Source organism: Heptranchias perlo, chromosome 15, assembly GCF_035084215.1.
Source record: "Heptranchias perlo isolate sHepPer1 chromosome 15, sHepPer1.hap1, whole genome shotgun sequence".
Lineage (NCBI taxonomy): Eukaryota > Metazoa > Chordata > Chondrichthyes > Hexanchiformes > Hexanchidae > Heptranchias > Heptranchias perlo.
In genome coordinates, this window is record NC_090339.1 from 4,386,056 (window position 1) to 4,409,722 (window position 23,667).

Consider the following 23,667-nt stretch of genomic DNA (forward strand, 5'->3'; position numbering starts at 1 on the left):
AAGTATTCTGTATGATGTGATCTCCCTCTTCCCAGTCAGGAACCGGTCCATCTCCCTCTTGAAGGCAGAAAGTCAGCACCCACCACACCAGCCAGCAATGTATTCCAGAGGCTCACTACACTCTGGGAAAAGAAGAACCGCCCAACATCCAGTCTATTCCTACTCTCCCACAGTTTAAACTCATGTCCCCTGCTCCTCCCCAACCTGTTAAACTGGAGTAATCCATCAATAGGGATACCATCCAGCACTTCAATTATTTTATAGACCTCTTTCAATATTATAAGCAATGTTATGGCTATTATTTACTTCTGTTGGTCAATAATTGAATAAAGGCCCAGTCTGGAGGTAGATTTTCAAAAGTTTGTTTAAAGAGCCGTAGAGAGAAAGATATGATCATCCATGAAGCAGGCAGGCACCCTGTTGCAAATTTGAATAACTTCCTGAATTTTCAAATGTAAAATTTGAATTTGCAGTGTTGAAATCCAGTCGTTCAAGTGCCAGAGTGGTAAATGACCAAACACAGGGAAGTATGGAGGTGAGTAAAGACCACAGTGCAATGCAGCTCAGTAAAAGGTCTATTTCTACAGCATGCTGCTTTGCATTGTGGTCCTTGATCACTTCCCACTTCCCAGCATTTGGAAACTGCAACTCGAGTCACGTGAATGTTCAAATAGGCCTGGGAATACTTTGTCTGGTGTAAGGAATGGGACTGGGAATACTTTGTCTGGTGTAAGGAATGGGACTGGGAATACTTTGTCTGGTGTAAGGAATGGGACTGGGAATACTTTGGTGTAAGGAATGGGACTGGGAATACTTTGGTGTAAGGAATGGGACTGGGAATACTTTGTCTGGTGTAAGGAATGGGACTGGGAATACTTTGGTGTAAGGAATGGGACTGGGAATACTTTGGTGTAAGGAATGGGACTGGGAATACTTTGGTGTAAGGAATGGGACTGGGAATACTTTGTCTGGTGTAAGGAATGGGACTGGGAATACTTTGGTGTAAGGAATGGGACTGGGAATACTTTGGTGTAAGGAATGGGACTGGGAATACTTTGGTGTAAGGAATGGGACTGGGAATACTTTGGTGTAAGGAATGGGACTGGGAATACTTTGGTGTAAGGAATGGGACTGGGAATACTTTGGTGTAAGGAATGGGACTGGGAATACTTTGGTGTAAGGAATGGGACTGGGAATACTTTGGTGTAAGGAATGGGACTGGGAATACTTTGTCTGGTGTAAGGAATGGGACTGGGAATACTTTGGTGTAAGGAATGGGACTGGGAATACTTTGGTGTAAGGAATGGGACTGGGAATACTTTGGTGTAAGGAATGGGACTGGGAATACTTTGGTGTAAGGAATGGGACTGGGAATACTTTGGTGTAAGGAATGGGACTGGGAATACTTTGGTGTAAGGAATGGGACTGGGAATACTTTGGTGTAAGGAATGGGACTGGGAATACTTTGGTGTAAGGAATGGGACTGGGAATACTTTGGTGTAAGGAATGGGACTGGGAATATTTTGTCTGGTGTAAGGAATGGGACTGGGAATACTTTGGTGTAAGGAATGGGACTGGGAATACTTTGGTGTAAGGAATGGGACTGGGAATACTTTGGTGTAAGGAATGGGACTGGGAATACTTTGGTGTAAGGAATGGGACTGGGAATACTTTGGTGTAAGGAATGGGACTGGGAATACTTTGGTGTAAGGAATGGGACTGGGAATACTTTGTCTGGTGTAAGGAATGGGACTGGGAATACTTTGTCTGGTGTAAGGAATGGGACTGGGAATACTTTGGTGTAAGGAATGGGACTGGGAATACTTTGGTGTAAGGAATGGGACTGGGAATACTTTGGTGTAAGGAATGGGACTGGGAATACTTTGTCTGGTGTAAGGAATGGGACTGGGAATACTTTGGTGTAAGGAATGGGACTGGGAATACTTTGGTGTAAGGAATGGGACTGGGAATACTTTGGTGTAAGGAATGGGACTGGGAATACTTTGGTGTAAGGAATGGGACTGGGAATACTTTGGTGTAAGGAATGGGACTGGGAATACTTTGGTGTAAGGAATGGGACTGGGAATACTTTGGTGTAAGGAATGGGACTGGGAATACTTTGGTGTAAGGAATGGGACTGGGAATACTTTGGTGTAAGGAATGGGACTGGGAATACTTTGTCTGGTGTAAGGAATGGGACTGGGAATACTTTGGTGTAAGGAATGGGACTGGGAATACTTTGGTGTAAGGAATGGGACTGGGAATACTTTGGTGTAAGGAATGGGACTGGGAATACTTTGGTGTAAGGAATGGGACTGGGAATACTTTGGTGTAAGGAATGGGACTGGGAATACTTTGGTGTAAGGAATGGGACTGGGAATACTTTGGTGTAAGGAATGGGACTGGGAATACTTTGGTGTAAGGAATGGGACTGGGAATATTTTGTCTGGTGTAAGGAATGGGACTGGGAATACTTTGGTGTAAGGAATGGGACTGGGAATACTTTGGTGTAAGGAATGGGACTGGGAATACTTTGGTGTAAGGAATGGGACTGGGAATACTTTGGTGTAAGGAATGGGACTGGGAATACTTTGGTGTAAGGAATGGGACTGGGAATACTTTGGTGTAAGGAATGGGACTGGGAATACTTTGGTGTAAGGAATGGGACTGGGAATACTTTGTCTGGTGTAAGGAATGGGACTGGGAATACTTTGTCTGGTGTAAGGAATGGGACTGGGAATACTTTGGTGTAAGGAATGGGACTGGGAATACTTTGGTGTAAGGAATGGGACTGGGAATACTTTGGTGTAAGGAATGGGACTGGCTTAAAAAGAAAAAGGACAAACCTGAGCAGTTTGGAGCATTGAATATCTGCAAATCACCAGCTCAGACCCAAGGCTGTCCCGAGGTTGTCTGAAAGAACTGAGCAATTTGCCACGAGGGAGGAAGCAAAGCAAATAAATTAAAGCTGCTTCTGCCAGTGTAAGTATAAAAGAACGGAATCCTGCGTGTGTATTTGCTTGGGACATGCACACTGTCACTCCTCACTCTGGAAGTAGTAGGAGGACCCACTTTATTTATGGCGCATGATGTATTTACTGGCAGGAGGAATTATCTCATGGTGGTGTTGTCGACATGGCCTCCAATATATATCTTAATATGTTGGTTTTGAGAGTGTTGTGTTGACTGCAGCAGTTACACAGAGATATTATCATCATGGTTCCACCAGTCCAAGTGGGTCACGATCCAGGAAGGGCACAGGACTAGTTCTGAGAACCAAAGGAAGCTGCAAGAGGGTTTGGATAAAATGGTGGAATGGGCAAAAAAGTGGCAATTGGAATTCAATGTCAGTAACTAAGAGGTGGTATATTTTGGTAAATATACTCTGAATGGTGAAAGGCTGTGCGATGGATTTGGGGGCTCAGGTTCACAAGACATTAAAAGCAACACCTCGAGTGGGTCAGGCCATAAAAAATAGCAAATGGAATCCTGGGTTTTGTGGCAAGGGATATAGAATATAAAAGTCGAGATGTAATAGTGAATCGATATAAACCTTAATAAGACCACAGTGTACAGTTTTGGGCTCCACGCTATAGGAAGGATGTTGAGGTTATAGAGGGTACAGCACAGATTCACTGGGATGCTGCTTGGTGTGAGGAAACACAAACACAAAGAAAGAAGTGAAAAATTGGAGCTGTTTTCATTAGAATGGAGGAGATTAAGGGGTGACTTAAGGTGTTCAAAATTATGAAGGAATGTGACAGAGTAGATAGAAACAGACTGTTTCCAGTGGTTGAGGGGTCTAGAACAAAAGGATATAGATATGATGTTTAGGCAGAGAGCAAGAGAAACCTTTCTAGAGGGTTGTGAGGCTGTGGAGTGTATTACCAGAGTTAGTGATTGAAGCAGAGACTATGTCAACGTTTAAGAATAGGTTAAATAGATGGTTGAAGGAGAAGGGACATGGGATCAGGGTGAGCACACGGCCTGTTTCCGTGTTGTAATTTCTATGTAGTTCTATATAATTCAGGTCAAGTCACTCTCAGTGAGGAGGCCATCATTGGTGTTTTTGGTGACTGGTAAGGGGACTTCATGGAGTGTCAGATATTTGAATTATCTCTTAAGCGCCCCTGAGTTCCCCAGTGCTGCGTCCACTCTTCCACGCCAACCCACCAATCTACGAATGCTCAGTGAATACTTGTCTTCGTGTGAGAGGCAGGCAGGCTTATAAGAAAAAGGAAATGTTGAGCTTCTGAACACACCCTGTACTTGCATGAGTCCATTGAATTTCAGCAATTGGCCAGCTTAGACCCAAGACTCTCCTGAGGCTGTTTGAAGGCAGTTCACCACTGGGCAGGAGAGCAAGAGGTCAGGCTGCTACTGTGGTTGAACGTGTGTTTATAAACGTGGCCGGTCCGTGAGTCTCAGTCCCGCTCTCCCAAGGCTGCGTAGGAGTCGGCACTTAGGGTAACATATCCTTGTAAATTAATGAGGAAAATTTTAAAGTTCTTCATGAGGCAGAACTGGTGCTGTTGCACTCCCGGAATATGGCACCTGAAGAAGCACAGGGGCCCTGTTGCACAGGGAGTGAATCAGGTTGGGAGCGAGGAAATGAAACAAAGTGAATATTGCAGTAAATGAGCACAAAGATTGTGCACCTGAGACTGAGGGAAACCAGAGATCAGGTTCACTAATGTCCTTCAGGAAGGGAAGGAAACCTGCTGTCCTTGCCCAGTCTGGCCTATATGTGACTCCAGTCCCACACCAAGGTGATTGACTCTTAACTTCCCTCTGAAGTGGTCTAACAGACCCTCAATGGCAACTAGGGTTGGGCAAGAAATGGTGTCCTTGCCACCGACGCCCATACCCCGAGAATGAATATATAAAACGCGGACAAAGCCCTGAAGGTGCGGTTTGACAGAACACTGTACATTGATGTCTCCAACTAGTAAATTAAGGTGAGGGCCATTTGTATTGGGAATAATGGGCCTTGATTTTGAAACGTTACTTTTTACCTTAAAATTGTGATAGAATCTGACTCTCTTAATGTAATATTTCTGCTGTTACCAATAACCCCAGTATGCTGTATGCTGTACACTTATTGAAAATATGTGATGTAACATTTTAGTCTTTAACGAGCCATAAACCAGCTTTTATTTTATTTTTTAAGATGCTCTGTTGGCATACTGGAACAAAATGTCCCCTCAAGAACTAATGGACTATCTCACCATTTTGGAGTAAGTACAATTTAGAGAATGTTACAAGGAAGGAAGCTGCATGGTTTATTTTTTTTGAATTTCCATTTCAAAATTAGAGTTGTGTTGGAGTATTCCCTTGTGTGGGGGGGGGGGTAATCACTGACACAAGTCGGCCTGTTTCCGTGTTGTAACTTCGATGTATCAGTGGTCCATGTGGTCCTGCGACCATCACTGGAGCTCCGATTCGGACCGGAGGGGTATTGCCCACACATTCTGGTGATGGATGCAATACAGGAGATGGTGCCGCTCTGATGCCAAGTGTGCCATTTAATCGGGACACAAATCACATCCGGAAATAATAGTGAAGGGTTCAGATGAACCACACAACTGGAGGTCGAGCTGTTTGAATCATTGGGTGGGAGTAACTAGCACTTTGCAGAGTCATGTCATCGGATATTGTGCAATAAACCTACGAAACTCTTTGTAACAGTGACTTTGTGCAGCCTCCAGTATGTGTAATAGTGACTAGAGGCTGCACTAACAGTCACTATTACAAACACTAGAGGCTGCACTAACAGTCACTATTACAAACACTAGAGGCTGCACTAACAGTCACTATTACAAACACTAACAGTGCAGCCTCTAGTGTTTGTAATAATGACTGTTAGTGCAGCCTCGAGCATGTGTAATAGTGACTTGTAGTGCAGCCTCTAGTGTTTGTAATAGTGTTTCATAGTGCAGCCTATATTAGGCACAGTCGTCTTCCTCATACATTCTCTAAATGACCTGTCTGAATGTTTTCAATCCCATTATTTGCTGCAATGACTATTGAGACCTGTGTGTTAACAAAGCTTCTACCTGTGTGTGAGCTAGAAATGGTTGAGATCACTCAATGGATGATTGTTTTTTAAATGGCAAAGTCACCTTTGACCTCACTTTTTCAGGCTATGTGTAATTTTAAACTTTTCAGATAGAATTATGGGATTTTGCAGCCTGAAGAATGTGACTAAAGTAAACCATAGAAACACAGAAATAATTTACTGTTCTGTTGTTCCAGGATGTGCCTTTATCAGTTTAGATACATAGGAAGAAGACACATAATAAGGTATTGTGAACTGTTTCAATGAAAGCACGTGTGCCATATCAAGAAGTATATTTGGTTAAGAGTGTTTTATCAAATTAAAACTAAATAAAAAGGTTGTTTCCTTAACCTTTCATTTACTGTATGGGATGGAGACATGGTGCCAATTTCTAACACAAAGTTGCTTAGATATTTGCTTAAGAAAGAGAAATATTACAGTGTATGGGGAGTGACTGAGAGATTATTCTCCCTAAACTTCTCCTTCCATATAAACTCTCCTACTCACTTTATTGGCTCCCTCCTCGAACTTGCCTCTCTGCTCCCTTGATCTCGATCTCTGACGAGGCCATCCCTGTCTACTTCCTTGTGTCCCTCACCATCCACATCCTCCTACCCCATTCCAACCCCACTTCCTTCTGCATCCTCCCCTGGATAAAACTCTCCCCCAAGTCACTTATAATGACATTTTCAAACTCCAAACTGCCCAGCCTTTGGCCTTCTATTCACCACAATATTTCTGTGGCCAATACTACTGCTCAACCACTCCCTCACCTCCACCTTTGATGCCCTTGTCACCAACAATACTCTTACTTTCTCTCATCCCGGTTGTTACCCCTGGGATGTTGTTCCATCTTCGCTTCCCCATATCCTGGGGGGGTAGACTAGAGCAGGTCTGGCACACAACTGGCTTAGCCAACCATCACCAGATCCGAGCTGGACCACATCAAGCGCTACTGCCCACCGCTCCAGGATCACTCTGGAGAGCACAGATAATCCCCTGCCTCTCCTCCACCACCAGCCATCTCCTTAAACCACTCTCCCCTGCCCCCTCTACCCTCATCTCCAGCAACAAGCATAAGGAACTCATGGACCTCTTTAGCAACAAGATTGTGACCATCCGTTCAGCTGCCTCTGCTGCTTTCCCCCACCCCCTAGCCACATCTGTCTCCAGCTTCTGTCCCATCTCCCCCGCAGTAACAGATTCGGTGCTGACACCAAATGGTAATCAGCGTCTCATTTATTAATAGTCACATCAAACATGTAAAGGTATCAAATATTTAGACAACAAAGATCAAAACAATATTACCCCGTTTGATCTCTGGGCAGAGGTCCTAATTAAGTTGGCAACATGGTTGTTTCGAGTTTTCCGACAGTGAGGAAGTCTGCTGTTAGTCGGGTGTTTTCTGACTGCGGTGTCATCTTCAGGCAGCAAAGGTGTTCTTTCGACAGCTGGGAGGTCTTCACTGATTCCTCTGCCCTGAGCTCAAAAGATGTTGGGTTTTTATGTCCCCCCAGCAGGAACCTCACACCATATATGGAGCAATATTCATAAGACCCTTATAGATTAACAAAGTTATTTTTCAAAGAATTCAAGATGGTCCATTTGTTTTAACATTACTTATTTAACCTCAAGACCCTTTTCAAGATAGCTTTATCTAGTTATCTAGCCATGGTCCTGGTCTTATTGCTATCTTTGGATTATTGTTTTTTTATCACGTAGCTGCCTTCTCTAGCGAGGAGGGTGACAAGTTCTGTCACTAGTCAAAGGTTTACCGTTTACAATTTAGCAAAATAAGCCACACAGCCTGCAGAGCATGATGGTTAGTAGCATTAAGAAAAATGTCAATTTTTCCCTATTTCCGATATTCTTACTCTGCCCGTGCCCTCTCTGAGCTCACCTCCTCCATCAGACCCATTTCCTGCTCCTTTGACCCTATTCGCACTAAACTGCAGGCCATACAACTTCCCTTCCTGACCCCCATGTTAACTGATATTGTGAACGGTTCCCTCGCCTCAGATACCGTCCCCCTCCCCTTCGAATCTGCCAACAACCCCCTGCTCAAAAAAAAAAAACCCCACCGTCAACCCTTCTGTCCTCGTGAACTAGCAGCCCATAATGAGACGTTAAACCGAGGCCCTGTCAGCCCCTTCAGGTGGATGTAAAAGATCCCACTCCACATCAGAAGTACTTCATTGGCTGCAAAGCCCTTTGGGACATCCTGAGGTTGTGAAAGTCGCTATAGAAATGCAAGTTTGTTCTTTCGTTCTTTAGTGCTGCCAGCTTCTCAAATCCCCATTATAGTGGAAACTCTGGAAGTGGATTCTTGCTCTGTTCATACGTGTAAATATATTTGGCCACAAACTGAGCTGAATTGCAGTTATAAATATTGTTCTCATACATTTTTTTTTTATCTCCCAGCAGTTTTAGCTCGAGTGCGAAAAACTTTAAAATTGCAGTTTCTAATACAACAAGTAATATGTCTATTATGCGCTAAGGATTTCTTACATGTTCAATGAGATGTTTCTTGCTCAATGATAAAGGAGTGTATAATTTAACTTTTGTTTTAAGGATTCAAGAAGGACTGGGCTCCAAACATTCTGCGTCTGAGAGGAGGTCCCAAACCATGCCAGCTCTTCGGAGCCGAGCAGGAGCGATGCACGCCAGGCTTCAGCAGCTTGGTCATGTTGACAGCTCGTTCACCCTTAACCACAGTATGTCCACACCCACACATTTCCTTATCTCTTTGTACTACATATTCAATGAACTGACACTGGGAGAATAATAAGTCATGGCTGCTTGGGTGAGGCGGGGGCTTCTCTTAATGGTGCACTTACCTCTGGCTATTGCAGGCTGCTGTTCAACAACGTAGACAGACCCCTTCAAATACAATAGTTTCCAACACCACAATACTCACATCCTCTTTAGCGAGTTGTATGTAATCCTGTAAAGTACATTTAACATTGTTACGCAGTCATGTCGTTTTTATTTTACTTAAAAATAAATCCCCCCTTTACGGCAAAGATGAGGTGTGATAAAATGATCTCATTTCTGGGGAGTTTAAATAGCTCTCATAACAGAAAAATGTTATCTCAACTCCTTTTAATCTGACCCAACAATCTATACTTACAAACAAAATGCTTGATCTGCACCTGAAATTAAATGTGTCTTCCTTCTTCGATATGAATCTGTTCGTTGGGCAACTGATGAGATGGATCCTGGCTACACACCCTCTCATTCTGTAATAACGGTCTGTTTGAGGAGAGGAGAAGCCATTTGCTGATACAATTGAAGATGCATTTGCAGAATTTTAATCCCATGGATATTAACATTTGAATGAAGGATCCTTCATACTTTGATTTAAACTGCAGTTCGTGCTGTACCCTCTCACCCCTGACCTCTGGATCTTGGCCCCTAAATCCCTAAAACCTCTTCAAAAAACCATCAGTAACCTCACCAGATCTTCTAGGGCCCACTTTCCTCCCCCCACCCAGTTTCCCTTCCATAAGGCACTGAGAGATCTTTATTACGATAAAGCTGCTATATAAATGCAATTATTGGTCTCAGACTGATGTTCTGAGTGTGATGCAAATCTGGCCGACTGGAGTTATACTACTGACTGCACGTTGTTGTTGAGGCCTGTGCAGAGGAGTTCTGATTGGCTGTAAATGCAGAGCTCTGCTGCTGGCGGGTTAATCTTTAAGTTCCGAAGGGAATGGTCTGGATTGCACGCTTTTCCCCAAAGGTGCAGACCTAACTCCCGAGTTCTACTGCCACTACTGCATCGCTCGATACCCAAAATGCTTTGCATAGCTTCACCCTCTGGTTGCGAAATTGTCTTGAACACTGCTCATTCAGTTTCGTAATGTACAGAAATTGTAATGGGTATGAGGAAGCTTCAAAGCAATTATGTAATCCGTGCCATTTTGATTGAAATATCTCTAGTGCTAAATTGACACTGGGCGGGGTGGGGGGGTTGGTGGTTGAGCATTTGTTAATCCGCAGATTATTTAAGTATAGAAAAACAATCACATTTTTTTCTGATTTAATGCTGGCACGCAGACGTAGACGGTTAAAATGCAGTTAATCAGACTGAAAGAGGCTGCAAACAAATGTAGGACTCTGTCGTGAAGTGATCAGTTTATGACAGCTAATCTCTTTGCTTTAATTCATCACCAGCCTCCTTCCCAATACCCTGATCACTGAGCCTGATGTTATTTTAGGGTTGTTAGTGGAATATTTCCTTGGATTTGAAATTGTTTTTTGACCGGTATTCCCGTATCTTTACACAGATTTCGGAATGGGTGAAGCGGACATTAGCCACCAGTCTTTGTTGGAAGGTAACTTGGCCACTGAAGTGTGTCTCACAGTTTTGGACTCTGTGTCGTACTTCATTCAAAATTTCAAGGTTAGCAACAGGTCATTTTTTTTCCTATGAAAATCCACATTTAACTCCAGTGCACATTCTTTCTCTGTCTTATGGAAAGGTAGGGTAGCCTACTGGTTATAGTACTGGACTAGCGACCTGAGAGGTCGTGAGTTCAAATCCTGCCAAATTGAATTCAATTAAGTCTGGTTGTTGGTGTAATCCACTATTTTGAAATCTGTTCCTCTCTCAGAACCAACTTGTAGAAGATGACGGGCATAACCCGCTGATGAAGAAAGTGTTTGACATCCTCCTCTTGCTGACCAATGGTCAGTCTGAAACGGCCATGAAGCATGCGTTTGCATCTTTACGAGCCTTCATCAGCAAGGTAATCACTTAGCCTTTCTTCCATTTCGTGATGTGTAAACTCTACGCTGTATGTGAACAAACCTGCTAATTCTAATGATAGCCCTGAAATGACAGAGATAAACATGTACAAATGCTTACCGTGTTTGTCTGAAGACCTCCCTCTTGGTTATTGTAGTTGAGGTGTTAGCTCATTTATATACTTCCTTGAGTATTGGAGATTGAGGGGTGATCTGATCGAGGTGTTTAAAATGTTAAAAGGATTCGATAGGGTAGATACAGAGAAACTATTTCCTCTGGTGGGGGAATCAAGAACAAGGGGGCATAATCTTAAAATTAGAGCTAGGCCATTTAGGATTGAAATCAGGAAGCACTTTTTCATACCAAGGCTAGTGAAAATCTGGAACTCTTTCCCCCCCCCAAAAGGCTGTGGATGCTGGGGGATCAGTTGGAGCTTTCAAGACTGAGATCGATAGATTTTTGTTGGGTAAGGGTATCAAAGGATATGGAGCAAAGGAGGGCAAATGGAGTTGAGGTACAGATCAGTCATGATCTAATAGAATGGTGGAACAGGCTCGAGGGACTAAATGGTCTCCTCCTGTTTCTAACGTCCCTATCCTATAAAAAGGGGCAAAAGTGCAGAAATTGTTAAAATTATGCTTTATGCCACTTTTAGATGTATTCGGTTAGTCTTATAAAATATACAGTTAAATTGACAACTGACCCTAACCAACTGAGTACTGAACAGTTTTTCTATCATTTTAAGAGACCATAGCCCTAAATTTAACCTAACCCACCTGAGGGCCTGATACCCGACTTACACCCCGTCCGATTTTACTCTTTCAACCTCAGTGGAGAGTAGAATCGGGTGAAGTGCAAATCAGGTGTCCGACCGGAACCCGCTCCATCCCCCCCCCCGGGCGGGTTAGATTGAAACTGGGGCTAGTGTGAGCAGGAGCAGCCCCTTCATGTTCTGCCTCATGTACGTGACTGGGAAATGGGGCAAATCCGCCAGCTCTGTTACTTTGCGGCTGCAATAGTTGTTTGTTCAACAAAAGAAAGGGATGGCAAGGAGTGGGGGAGAAAGGGTGACTCTGCTCCTCATTGTGTTTGATGCTGACACTGAGGGCCCAAAGTGGAGAATCATTCTGGTCCCAATCGCCTTGATGGGGGAGGGCAGAAAATGTTTTTTTAAATCATGTACTTCTCCAGTTTTTATGATGGAGTTAGTGCGAAACCTTTCAGAACCTGAAGAAAAGTATGTTTTTTTTTAATCTAGAGAACCTTTGCTGGGCATAAGTATAAAAGTATATATTGAGTGAGGGTCAGAATTCTAACTGACTCCAACCAAGTGGTTATGCTTCTAACACAAGCATACTGTTTGGGGAGGAAATGTCAAATACCTGAAGTTATTGGGAAGTTAAACTAAACCTGTTCCTCGTTGTGCTGTTCGTCAGTAATCCACACTTGGCTTTCTTTTGATGAGCGTGTTGATTTTTAAATGGTAGCAGGATGTTGATGAAATTGTTCATTCTCCAATATTGGGTTCATTTACATTTGTAGACCTTGTGTTGGTGCCAAACCTGGTTTACACTTTCAGCGACCCTAGGTCTGCAGTGTAAATCTGGAGTCAGGATCTGACTTGTGGAACAGGGTGAGACTCACCGAAGAGATTATTCTCTCACTGCATGGGTAGGACTCCGGACCGAGAGCAATTCCAGTGTGCTACCAAACCTGGTTTATGGAATGCTTGGTTGCTGGATGTTAGACCCTGGATGTGAATGATTAGAGAACTCTGTCTCTCCCCTCCACAACTCTCTAAACATTTAAACTTCTAACTATTGGGAGAAATCCAGCCTGACAGGAACCAAGCATTGTAAACACGGTACTGCCCGGCTAGAACCCAAACTGCAAGCCCCAGTTCTGGTAGGGTTGCCATCTCTGGTTGGGTATATTTCTGGAGGTTTCATCACATGACCTCCCACCTCAAACCACCTCATCCCCCAATCCCGCCATTGGTCCATCCTCCAGGCTCAATGCCTTCCTACGGCCAATTGGAAAGGGAACAGACTCTTTGTTACCCAATTGGATTAAACGTCACTGTCAATCAAACAGCCTTTTCTCCCCCCCCCCCCCATCTCCAATCAAATGAAAGCGTTCAAACAAAATGGGGAAAAAAGCACAAATTTGTTTAACGCCCCAATGATTTTTCTCCAGGATTCCTTGCAGCAGTGTCCTGGAGATTAACCCTCAATTCCGGGAGACTCCAGGACAATCCTGGAGGGTTGGCAACTCTTAAGGTCTAGGCCCAGTCACTGCAGTAAAAATGCACCCTTCAAAATACAGAGTTACGATTCATTTAGTTTGATGATTTTTTTTTTCACGCCCTCCCTCTCCCCTCCAGTTCCCAACAGCATTTTTTAAAGGAAGAGACAGCATCTGTGCCACATTCTGTTACGAAGTCCTGAAGGGTTGCACATCGAAACTAAGCTCAACTCGAAGCGAGGCCTCTGCACTCCTCTACTTGCTGATGAGGAACAACTTTGAGTACACCAAGAAAAGGACCTTTCTGAGAACCCACCTACAGGTCAGTCCCCGACTGAAGCATTTTAAACCGGCAGGTTGAACTCTCTGGCCTGCACATTCCGATCTTGCAAGCGTTGTACCCAGAATCGCTGCCCTGTAACGTGCTTTGAAACATCCTTTCAGACCCGATATGGTGCTACATGAATACAACTTCCTTCTTGTGAGCATCAGTGTCACAATTTACCCACACATGCAGCAACACTTGCACCTTTCACAGCTGTGCAATAATCCCACTGATCCAAGTCAACTCATGCTGCTCGGCATTAAGGGAAGGATTTAGTTTCACATCAGGTTATCCAAAAAGTAAAAGAACGTTCCATGTTCAATAAACGAAGAACCAGATGAAAATGCTTCTTGTACAGATTTTATAACTAATAGAACTGTTAGAACAAGCATTGGAGATTAGAGGAAACTTGCTTTTTTTTTTAAAACGTACCTGCCAAAAATGTAAACATTTACATCGGGTTGTCAAAAGATTTTTCTCTGTGATTTTAATCTACAATAATCGACACATCTGGTGGAATCTGGTTCTCGTGATCCATTTCGTCAAAGCCCCAAATGATCAGTGCAACCCAGTGATCAATAATTACAAAGTGGCAGTCCAATGATGCCTTGTGGGGTGGCTTTCAGCCCAAACCTGGTGCCCTGAGCTGACCATTGCCCAACTGGTTACAGTACTAGTTAGCACCGGTCATTGCCCAAACGGTTATAGTACTAGTTAGCACCGGACATTGCCCAACCGGCTACAGTACTTGTTAGCACCTGGCATTGCCCAACCGGCTACAGTACTAGTTAGCACCTGGCAGTGCCCAACCGGCTACAGTACTTGTTAGCACCTGGCATTGCCCAACCGGCTACAGTACTTGTTAGCACCTGGCATTGCCCAACCGGCTACAGTACTAGTTAGCACCTGGCAGTGCCCAACCGGCTACAGTACTAGTTAGCATTGGCCATTGCCCAACCTGCTACAGTACTAGTTAGCACTGGCCGTTGTCCAGCTGGTTACAGTACTAGTTAGCACCTGGCATTGCCCAACTAGTTACACCACTAGTTAGCACCTGGCATTGCCCAACCGGTTATAGTACTAGTTAGCACCGGACATTGCCCAACCGGCTACAGTACTTGTTAGCACCTGGCATTGCCCAACCGGCTACAGTACTAGTTAGCACCTGGCATTGCCCAACCGGCTACAGTACTAGTTAGCACCTGGCAGTGCCCAACCGGCTACAGTACTAGTTAGCACTGCCCATTGCCCAACCGGCTACAGTACTAGTTAGCACCTGGCAGTGCCCAACCGGCTACAGTACTTGTTAGCACCTGGCATTGCCCAACCGGCTACAGTACTAGTTAGCACCTGGCAGTGCCCAACCGGCTACAGTACTAGTTAGCATTGGCCATTGCCCAACCTGCTACAGTACTAGTTAGCACTGGCCGTTGTCCAGCTTGTTACAGTACTAGTTAGCACCTGGCATTGCCCAACTAGTTACACCACTAGTTAGCACCTGGCATTGCCCAACTGGCTACAGTACTAGTTAGCACCTGGCATTGCCCAACTGGCTACAGTACTAGTTAGCACTGGTCATTGCCCAACCAGTTACAATACTAGTTAGCACCGGTCATTGCTCAACTGGTTATAGTACTAGTTAGCACCGGACATTGCCCAACCGGCTACAGTACTTGTTAGCACCTGGCACTGCCCAACCGGCTACAGTACTAGTTAGCACCTGACATTGACCAACCAGTTACAATACTAGTTAGCACCTGGCATTGCCCAACCGGCTACAGTACTAGTTAGCACCTGGCATTGCCCAACTAGTTACAATACTAGTTAGCACCTGTCATTGCCCAACCGGCTACAGTACTAGTTAGCACCTGGCAGTGCCCAAAAGGCTACAATACTAGTTAGCACCAGTCATTGCCTAACCAGCTACAGTACTAGTTAGCACCTGATATTGCCCAACCAGTTACAATACGAGTTAGCATCGGTCATTGCCCAACTGGCTACAGTACTAGTTAGCACCAGTCAGTGCCTAACCGGCTACAGTACTAGTTAGCACCTGGCATTGCCCAACCGGCTACAGGACTATTTAGCACCTGGCATTGGCCAACCGGTTACAGTATTAGTTAGCACTGGTCATTGCCCAACCAACTACGGTACTAGTTAGCACCTGGAATCTCCCAACCAGTTACAGTACTAGTTAGCACCTGGCATTGCACAACCAGTTACAGTACTAGTTAGCACCTGGCATTGCCCAACTGGTTACAGTACTAGTTAGCACTGGTCATTGCCCAACCAGCTACAGTACTAGTTAGCACCTGGCGTCTCCCAACCAGTTACAGTACTAGTTAGCACCTGGCATTGCACAACCAGTTACAGTACTAGTTAGCACCTGGCATTGCCCAACCGGTTACAGTACTAGTTAGCACTGGTCATTGCCCAACCAGCTACAATACTAGTTAGCACCTGGCATTGCCCAACCGGCTACAGTACTAGTTAGCACCTGGCAGTGCCCAAAAGGCTACAGTACCAGTTAGCACCTGGCACTGCCCAACCAGTTACAGTACTAGTTAGCACCTGGCATTGCCCAACCGGTTACAGTACTAGTTAGCACTGGTCATTGCCCAACCAGCTACAGTACTAGTTAGCACCTGGCACCTCCCAACCAGTTACAGTACTAGTTAGCACCTGGCATTGCCCAACTGGCTACAGTACAAGTTAGCACCAGTCATTGCCCAACCAGTTACAGAACTAGTTAGCACCTGGCACTGCCCAACCGGCTACAGTACTAGTTAGCACTGGTCATTGCCCAACCGGCTACAGTACTAGTTAGCACCTGTTATTGCCCAACCAGTTACAGTACTAGTTAGCACCTGGCATTGCCCAACCAGTTACAGTACTAGGTAGCACCTGGCATTGCCCAACCGGCTACAGTACTAGTTAGCACTGGCCATTGCCCAACCTGCTACAGTATTAGTTAGCACTGGCCGTTGTCCAGCTGGTTACAGTACTAGTTAGCACCTGGCATTGCCCAACTGGCTACAGTACTAGTTAGCACCGGCCATTGCCCAACCGGTTACAGTACTAGTTAGCACCAGGCACAGCCCAACCAGTTACAGTACTAGTTACCACCAGGCACATCCCAACAGGTTACAGTACCAGTTAACACCGGCCGCAGCCCAACCGGTTACAGTACCAGTTAGCATCAGGTGGTTGCAGGGTTGAAGTTTACTTAGCGTGATTAAAATCAACCAGGAAGCGAAGCAAGCTGCAGTGTCACTAATCCAACACTGGCACTGCTAACAGAATAAAACAGTGAAATCTAATCTAACTCTAGCCCGTCTCACACTAACTCACATTGTGTAATCTAATGGATCACCAGATTTTCAACCGGCAAGAGATTAAAAAGAATCTTTCAGTTGAAGAATTTTAAATTGTTGGAGTTCTTGTAGTTCTGTCCCAGGCTGGTCATCTTGATCTATCTCGGCAATCTGTGTGGAGAATGTATAAATGATGTGTTTTATTCCCATTTCAGATTATAATCGCAGTGAGTCGGCTGATAGCTGATGTGGTTCTAACTGGGGGATCCCGGTTCCAAGATTCACTTTCTATTATCAACAACTTTGCCAATAGTGACAAGGCTTTGAAGGTACGTATAGGCTTCGTTGCTTTAAATGTAACACACTGTGCCGTCTGATGCAGAAGTGCGTGTTCCTTCAGCTCCTGTACCTCTGCCATCAGTGCGAGTAAACTACCCTAGCTGACCTCCCACGTTATTGCTCACGGATACAAAACAAACTACAGCACAGGGGAAAAAATTCTCAACACTCCAACTGACTGGCCCCAAAGCCAAATCTCGCTCAATTGAACTCTCCCTCAGTTGTCTCTCTAATTCTCCCTTGAATTTTTCCATGCTTTCTCCCTCCCTGGTCAGTCTGTGATACACGTTTAGTACCCACTGCATAAAGCGGTTCAATTTAAACTTTCTCCCTCTTCCATGCTCGAAACAGGAAATCTAGAGTGAGTCTGTGATGTTTAGCTACTAGGACAGAGCTGTCTCTAACCTGGCTTGTCCCTTTAAGAATACAGCCTTAAACGCTAAATGCTTGTACATCCCAGACTCCTCTCTTTGGGGAGAGGACAGTTATCAATGTAAACAAAATACAGGATGAAATCACTGCCTTTTTTATATATTTGCGACACGTCTGGTGGATGTGTGCTAGACACGAGACTTTTTTAAACTTTAGTTAAAGGGGAAATTCTTCTTTATATTTACAATAGGGCAATTTAAAATCCTGGAACTTCCTACCTAACATTGTGGGAGCACCTTCAGCACAAGTTCAAGAACGAGGCCCACCAACACCACCACCACCACCTTCTCAGGGCAACGAGGGATGGGCAATAAATACCGGCCTTGCCAGTGACGAAAATGAATTAAAAAAACAATACACTGGCACTTGAATCAAATCTGTTCCTTATTGCAGTAAGCACATCCTGGTGATATTTATTATAAGTAGAACATAATAGCCTAGGAACAGGAAAAGTCTGTCCGACTCAACACGCCTTCTCCTACACTATATCACTGCATTCCTTACAAATCAGCTTCTCCTACTTGTTCTAAGCAACGCTACGGGAGATCGTCCGCCAGTATCACGTAACATCGCCCATCTCCGCCCCTGCCTCAGCCCATCAGCTGCCTAGGCCCTAAACTTTGGAATTCCTCTTCACCCCTCTCTCCTCCTTTAAGACGCTCCTTAAAACCTACCTCTTTCACCTGATATCGCCTTATGTGGCTCGGTGTCAAATTTTGTTGGCCAATGTTCCTGTGAAGCACCTTGGGAGGTTTTACTATGTTAAAGGTGCTATATAAATGCAAGTTGTTGTTTATTGTGTGTGTATATAAGCCTGATTCCTTATAAAGATGAAACGGTTGTGATATGCTTTATAAAAAAAATACTCCACAGCCCTACTTCTTTCTTCCTTATGCAGACAACTGCTTTCCCAGGTGAGGTCAAAGATTTGACCAAGAGAATTCGCACAGTACTTATGGCCACTGCTCAAATGAAGGAGCACGAAAAGGACCCTGAGATGCTGGTGGATCTTCAGTACAGCTTAGCCAAGTCGTACGCCAGCACGCCTGAACTGAGGAAGACTTGGCTGTGCAGCATGGCAAAAATCCACCTGAAAAACGGAGATCTGTCTGAGGTGAGTAACCCGCACCTTTAAACAGAGCGGGCGAGTCAGTTCAAATCCCACCGTGGCAGTTTGAGAATTTGAATTCAGTTTCAAAAAAATCTGGAAATAAAAAGCTGGTCTCAGGAAAAGTGGCCATGAAGCTTTAGGGAAGGAAACCTGCCATCCTTACCCAGTCCTGGCCTATATGTGACTCCAGTCCCACGCCAACATGGTTGACTCTAACTGCTCTTTGAAGCGGTAGAGCTAAGCCACTGAGTTGTATCAAACCAGGGCAACTAGGGATGGACAATCAATGCCGGCCTTGTCCGTGATACCCACATCCGGAGAACGAACAAGGAAAGAAAGGACTTTTCACTGCCTCGGGACGTCCCAAAGTAATTTACAGCCAATGAAGTACTTTTGAACTGTAGTCACGGTTGTAGTGTAGGGAATTAAAAAAATTATACTTTAAAAGTATTGAATTGGCTGTAAAGCACTTTGGGATATCCCGAGGTTATGAAAGGCGCTATATAAATGCAAGTTAGTTCATTCTTTATAAAACTAAGCACCAACTGATCCCACATAGATAAATCAAGCCAACATACATGCAACAGTGTAGATGAAACCATTTTACATTTTCTGAGATGTATTCACATTTTGTTCCTGTGGTTCTGTTTCTGTCGATGATTTTAATCCTGTATCTCTTTCGTGTCCTCTCACACCAAACACTCTTCTGCATCTGAGAGTAAGTAACCTGTACCTACATTTCTGCCCCTCCTACTCGTGCATTAACTTCCAGAAGCCTAGTGAGTTCAGCATGGGGGTTACTTGTCCTCAGTCCCCTCTCCCCATCACTTTCTCTCAAGTCGAGGGTCCAGGTGAGATCAGTGGTTCACCAAATGGGGGACAGGGGCAGGAGCTGACGTCTTGATGTAGCTCCTGGCCAGGACCGAGCTTTCCCACGACTTGCACCTCTGAGTCAGAGCAGGTGTGATGGGCCAAATGGTCGCCTTCTGTTCTAAATCTGTGCCCGATGGATTGGCACTGAGGAACAAGCAGAGTGCCAGTGCGTGCCAGGGCCTACTGCTCATGTCTTCAGGGCCTACTGCTCATGTCAGCTGAATGTCTGTCCTACAGCTTTCAGAACTGGCAGTGGCTCACCTCCAGTAGGAGAAACAAATAATTAAATAGGAGAAGATTCCTTCCCAGCGATGCCCTCTTTAACCGGTCAGTATTCGACTACCGGGCCGGTCATGTGCAGTAACTGAAGCCTGCTATAAATGTCAGGCCTTTCATCTTTATTGCAGCCTCCATTTAGTTCTCGTTAAACTGATTATAGGCACATTTTACCAGACCCAGTCAGCAGGTGCACTGGTATCATTCCCATTATTCATCCCTTCATGTAAAAGTTTCTTTTATTGCTGTTTTGCAAAACCTCCGTTTATATAACTGCCGATCACATTGAATGAAGATCAGATAATGACCTGAGTCTATCCTAATCTTCCCAGCTTCAGTCCCTGTACTATCTGTACCAGCCAACCATGCAAATTTTTAATCTCTCCCGATAATGTCAGACCATACGAGCTGGGCACTTTTTTTTTAACTAAAAGAACGAACAAACTTGCATTTCTACAGTGCCTTTAAAAACTCAGGACGTCCCAAAGCGTTTTACAGCCAATGAAATACTTTTAGAAGGGTACTCACTATTGTAATGTAGGAAACGCAGCAGCCAATTTGTGCACAGCCCCCTGCCCAGACTGCACATTCCATTTCTTTTTCTTAAATGATTCCATAATCCTTGACTCCACTACTCTATCCCATGTTGTCCATCACTCTTTCTGTGAAGAACCTCCTGGCATTAGTGTTAAATTTGCCTCTTACTGGTTTGAACCCGTGTGCCCTTGTCCAACTCTCTCAATTTGGTTTAAAGTGGTATTCGGGATTTACCCTTTCCATGCGGAAGGTCACTTCACGCTACGTTGTCACGGCCCAGCTCGCTCCAGTGTGACAAGTTATCATGATACAGCACTGAAGGAGGCCATTTGGCCCACCGAGCCTATACTGGCTCATTGAGAAAAGGTTTAGCGGGGTAGGAGTAGTTTCATAATAGGTAGAGCACAGGAGGCCTGTGCTGGCTCTTTGAGTTATCCAATTAGCCCCACTCCCCTGCTCTTTCCCCATGGCCCTGCATTTTTTTCCTTTTTAAGTAGATATTCAATTCCCGTTTGAAAGTTATTATTGAATCTGCTTCCACTGTTCTTTCAGGCAGTGCATTCCACATCATAACAACTCGCTGCGTTTAAAAAAAAAAGTCTCCTCATTTCCCCCCTGATTCTTTTGCCAATTATTGTAAATCTGTGACCTCTGGGTTACCGACCCTCCTGCCAGTGGAAACAGTTGTGAGACCTTATTCAGAGCCAAACTCCGAGTGAAACACTCCATACTGTTACCAGCTGGTTCTTTACTTGGAGCAAGCTGCCCAGTTGACAGTGAATGTAAATCAATAGCTGGAGTGCAGCAGGGCTGAACGTTTGACCGATTGTGGCCAGCAAAAGAGCGATGGACTGGAGCTGCGGTTTGAAGATCATGTCAAAGAAAATAGAAAGAACTTGCATTTATATAGTGCCTTTCAAGACCTCAGGACATCCCAAAGCACTTTACAGTCAATGAAGTACTTTTGAACAGAGTGTCTATTGACACCACTGTGTCAGCCAATGAGTTGGAGGCAGGGTGGGACTTACAGCAAACAGAGTCCATTTAAACAGAGTCTCTACGAACAAACAGAACTCATGTCTCCCGACAAAAGCAGGATTATTTCTCCAGTCAAATGCAGTGAGTGGAGGATAGTTATATAATGCAAATTATGTGCATAAAATCAATCCCAGTCACTTACAGCAGTGCAGGTCCAGGCGTGATTGATGGGGGAACTACCCAATCATCTGCATTCTGGTGTCACTATGTACAGCCACTTTTGAAGTGTAGTCACTGTTGTAATGTAGGAAACATGGCAGCCGATTTTCACACAGCAAGATCCCACAAACAGCAATGTGATAATGACCAGATAATCTGTTTTTGGTGGTGTTAGTTGAGGGACAAATATTGGCCAGGACATCAGGGAGAACTCCCCTGCTCTTCTTTGAAATAGTGTCGTGGGATCTTTTACATCCAACTGAGAGGGCAGACAGTGCCTTGGTTTGACGTCTCATCCAAAAGACGGCACCTCTGACAGTGCAGCACTCCCTCAGTACTGTACTGGAGTGTCAGCCTGGATTATGTGCTCAAGTCTCTGGAGTGGGACTTGAACTCACGATCTTCTGACTCAGGGGCGAGAGTTCTACCACTGAGCCATGGCTAACACTTATTTGTAATTGGACAAGCTGTGAATGAGCCTGTGGTGCCTTTTTAACATGTCTCTTCTCCTTTCCAGGCAGTGATGTGTGATGTTCACGTGGCAGCCCTGGTTGCAGAATACCTTTACAGAAAAAGTAAGCAACAGATATTTTGTATTAAACCCAATGGCTTGGTTATTTTTTTACAAATTAAAGCAAGATATTAGTTGAATGGAGTGGCATTTATTTCATCAGGACCTTGTGTATCCAGCTATTTGTTGCATCTTCACCAACTAATGAAGGAAATTGTGTTCAGTGTAGACTAGAGGTTACGATTGGACACTTAACACGTTTGGATAACAGTCCTATGCTACTGTAACTCGGGGGTTAACTCATTTGTCTTAAATTTGTTAATGGCTCCACTGAAATAGTTGGTGGGAGGAATGCCCTGTGAATGCATTAAGTGTTTGCCAATTTATTCCAACAGTAATTTATAGTAGTAAATACTACTACTATCTCACAGGGTTACCGAGAGATAAGTGGGAAGAATCCCAGCCCCCAATGAGAGCTGTATTCCACCTAAGTCCCTGCTCTGTGTGTCTGTACACGTGTATCTGTCTGTATGTGTGTGAGTATCTGTATTTTTAAATTACTTTGTGAACCTTTGAGAAACTGAGAGCTTCACTCGGCACAAGAAATGACTGTGCACTGTTACAACCTACTCTGACTGTATAATAATGCAGAATTTACAATAACTTTTTCTTGTACCTGTGTGTGTGTGTGTCTGCGTGTGTATATATGTCCTGTGTATATATGTCCTGTGTGTGTCTGTGTGTGTGTATCTGTCTCTATGTGTCTGTGTGTATTTGTCTGTATATGTGTCTCTGTGTGTCTGTATATTTGTCTGTGTGTGTATCTGTCTGTGTGTGTGTGCGCATAGGAACGAGAGTGTGTGAATGCATGCACGTGAGCACGTGTGAGAATGAGTAGACAAGCGACAGCAAATGTGAGAGACTGTGTGACTGAGACTGTTCATGCAACCATGTGGAGGGGAGAAATGATCACTGCCCCACTTTCAGCGGAGATCTTGTTGCCAGATTCAAAGACGCATCAGTCACACAGCTGTGCCCTCCTGTTGCACAGTAAAAGTTATGTCTTATTCAAGTACCATTGAATAAAAGTGAAAAGCTACATCGGGTTTTGATTTAAAATCATTACACACTCCAAATATTTAATAAATCATATAACTTGAGCTTGGTTTTTGTCCACCTTCCTATTTTGAAGAGTAGTTTGTCCATATCATAAATCAGAACTCTTGGGTTGATTCAGGACCTTGAAAGAAAGGTTCAGGAAGGCGGCTCACCACCACCTTCTCAAGGGCAATTAGGGATGGACAATAAACGCCGGCCTTGCCAGCGACGCCCACATCCCGAGAATGAATAAAACAAAAGATGATAAGTTGAGGAACAAAGTGGAAGCATTTCAAGATGGCACCTTTAGCAGTGTCTCTGTCTCAACATCTATTTCAAAACGCAGTACCTTTTGATTCAAGCAAACCAGTCCCATCTTGTATCTATAAATCTTTTAGCAAACATTTTTCGGGCAAGATGATTATTAATGGGAGTAAAAGGAGGCGCAGTCTGAGAACATAATGCTCACACATAAAGGGGAGGTTGGCAAACATTTCTTCACACCGGGGAGTTAGAATGTGGGATTCTCTGATGCAAACTGTCATTGCAACAGAGCCCAAAAGATATTTTAAAAGGGAACTAGATAGTTGCTTGAAAAG

General features: G+C 44.3%; 1 protein-coding gene across 1 annotated transcript in view; it reads left to right on the forward strand.

The window, feature by feature from the left end:
• dock11 (dedicator of cytokinesis 11) overlaps positions 1 to 23,667 on the forward strand; it is a 273,861-nt gene that overhangs the window by 173,904 nt on the left and 76,290 nt on the right. Inside the window, exons 36-44 of the mRNA XM_067996777.1 lie at positions 5,171 to 5,237; positions 6,256 to 6,303; positions 8,630 to 8,772; positions 10,351 to 10,466; positions 10,678 to 10,812; positions 13,195 to 13,377; positions 16,910 to 17,023; positions 18,364 to 18,579; positions 21,977 to 22,034. Coding sequence (XP_067852878.1) covers positions 5,171 to 5,237; positions 6,256 to 6,303; positions 8,630 to 8,772; positions 10,351 to 10,466; positions 10,678 to 10,812; positions 13,195 to 13,377; positions 16,910 to 17,023; positions 18,364 to 18,579; positions 21,977 to 22,034 — 1,080 coding nt within the window. The remainder of the gene's footprint in view (positions 1 to 5,170; positions 5,238 to 6,255; positions 6,304 to 8,629; positions 8,773 to 10,350; positions 10,467 to 10,677; positions 10,813 to 13,194; positions 13,378 to 16,909; positions 17,024 to 18,363; positions 18,580 to 21,976; positions 22,035 to 23,667) is intronic.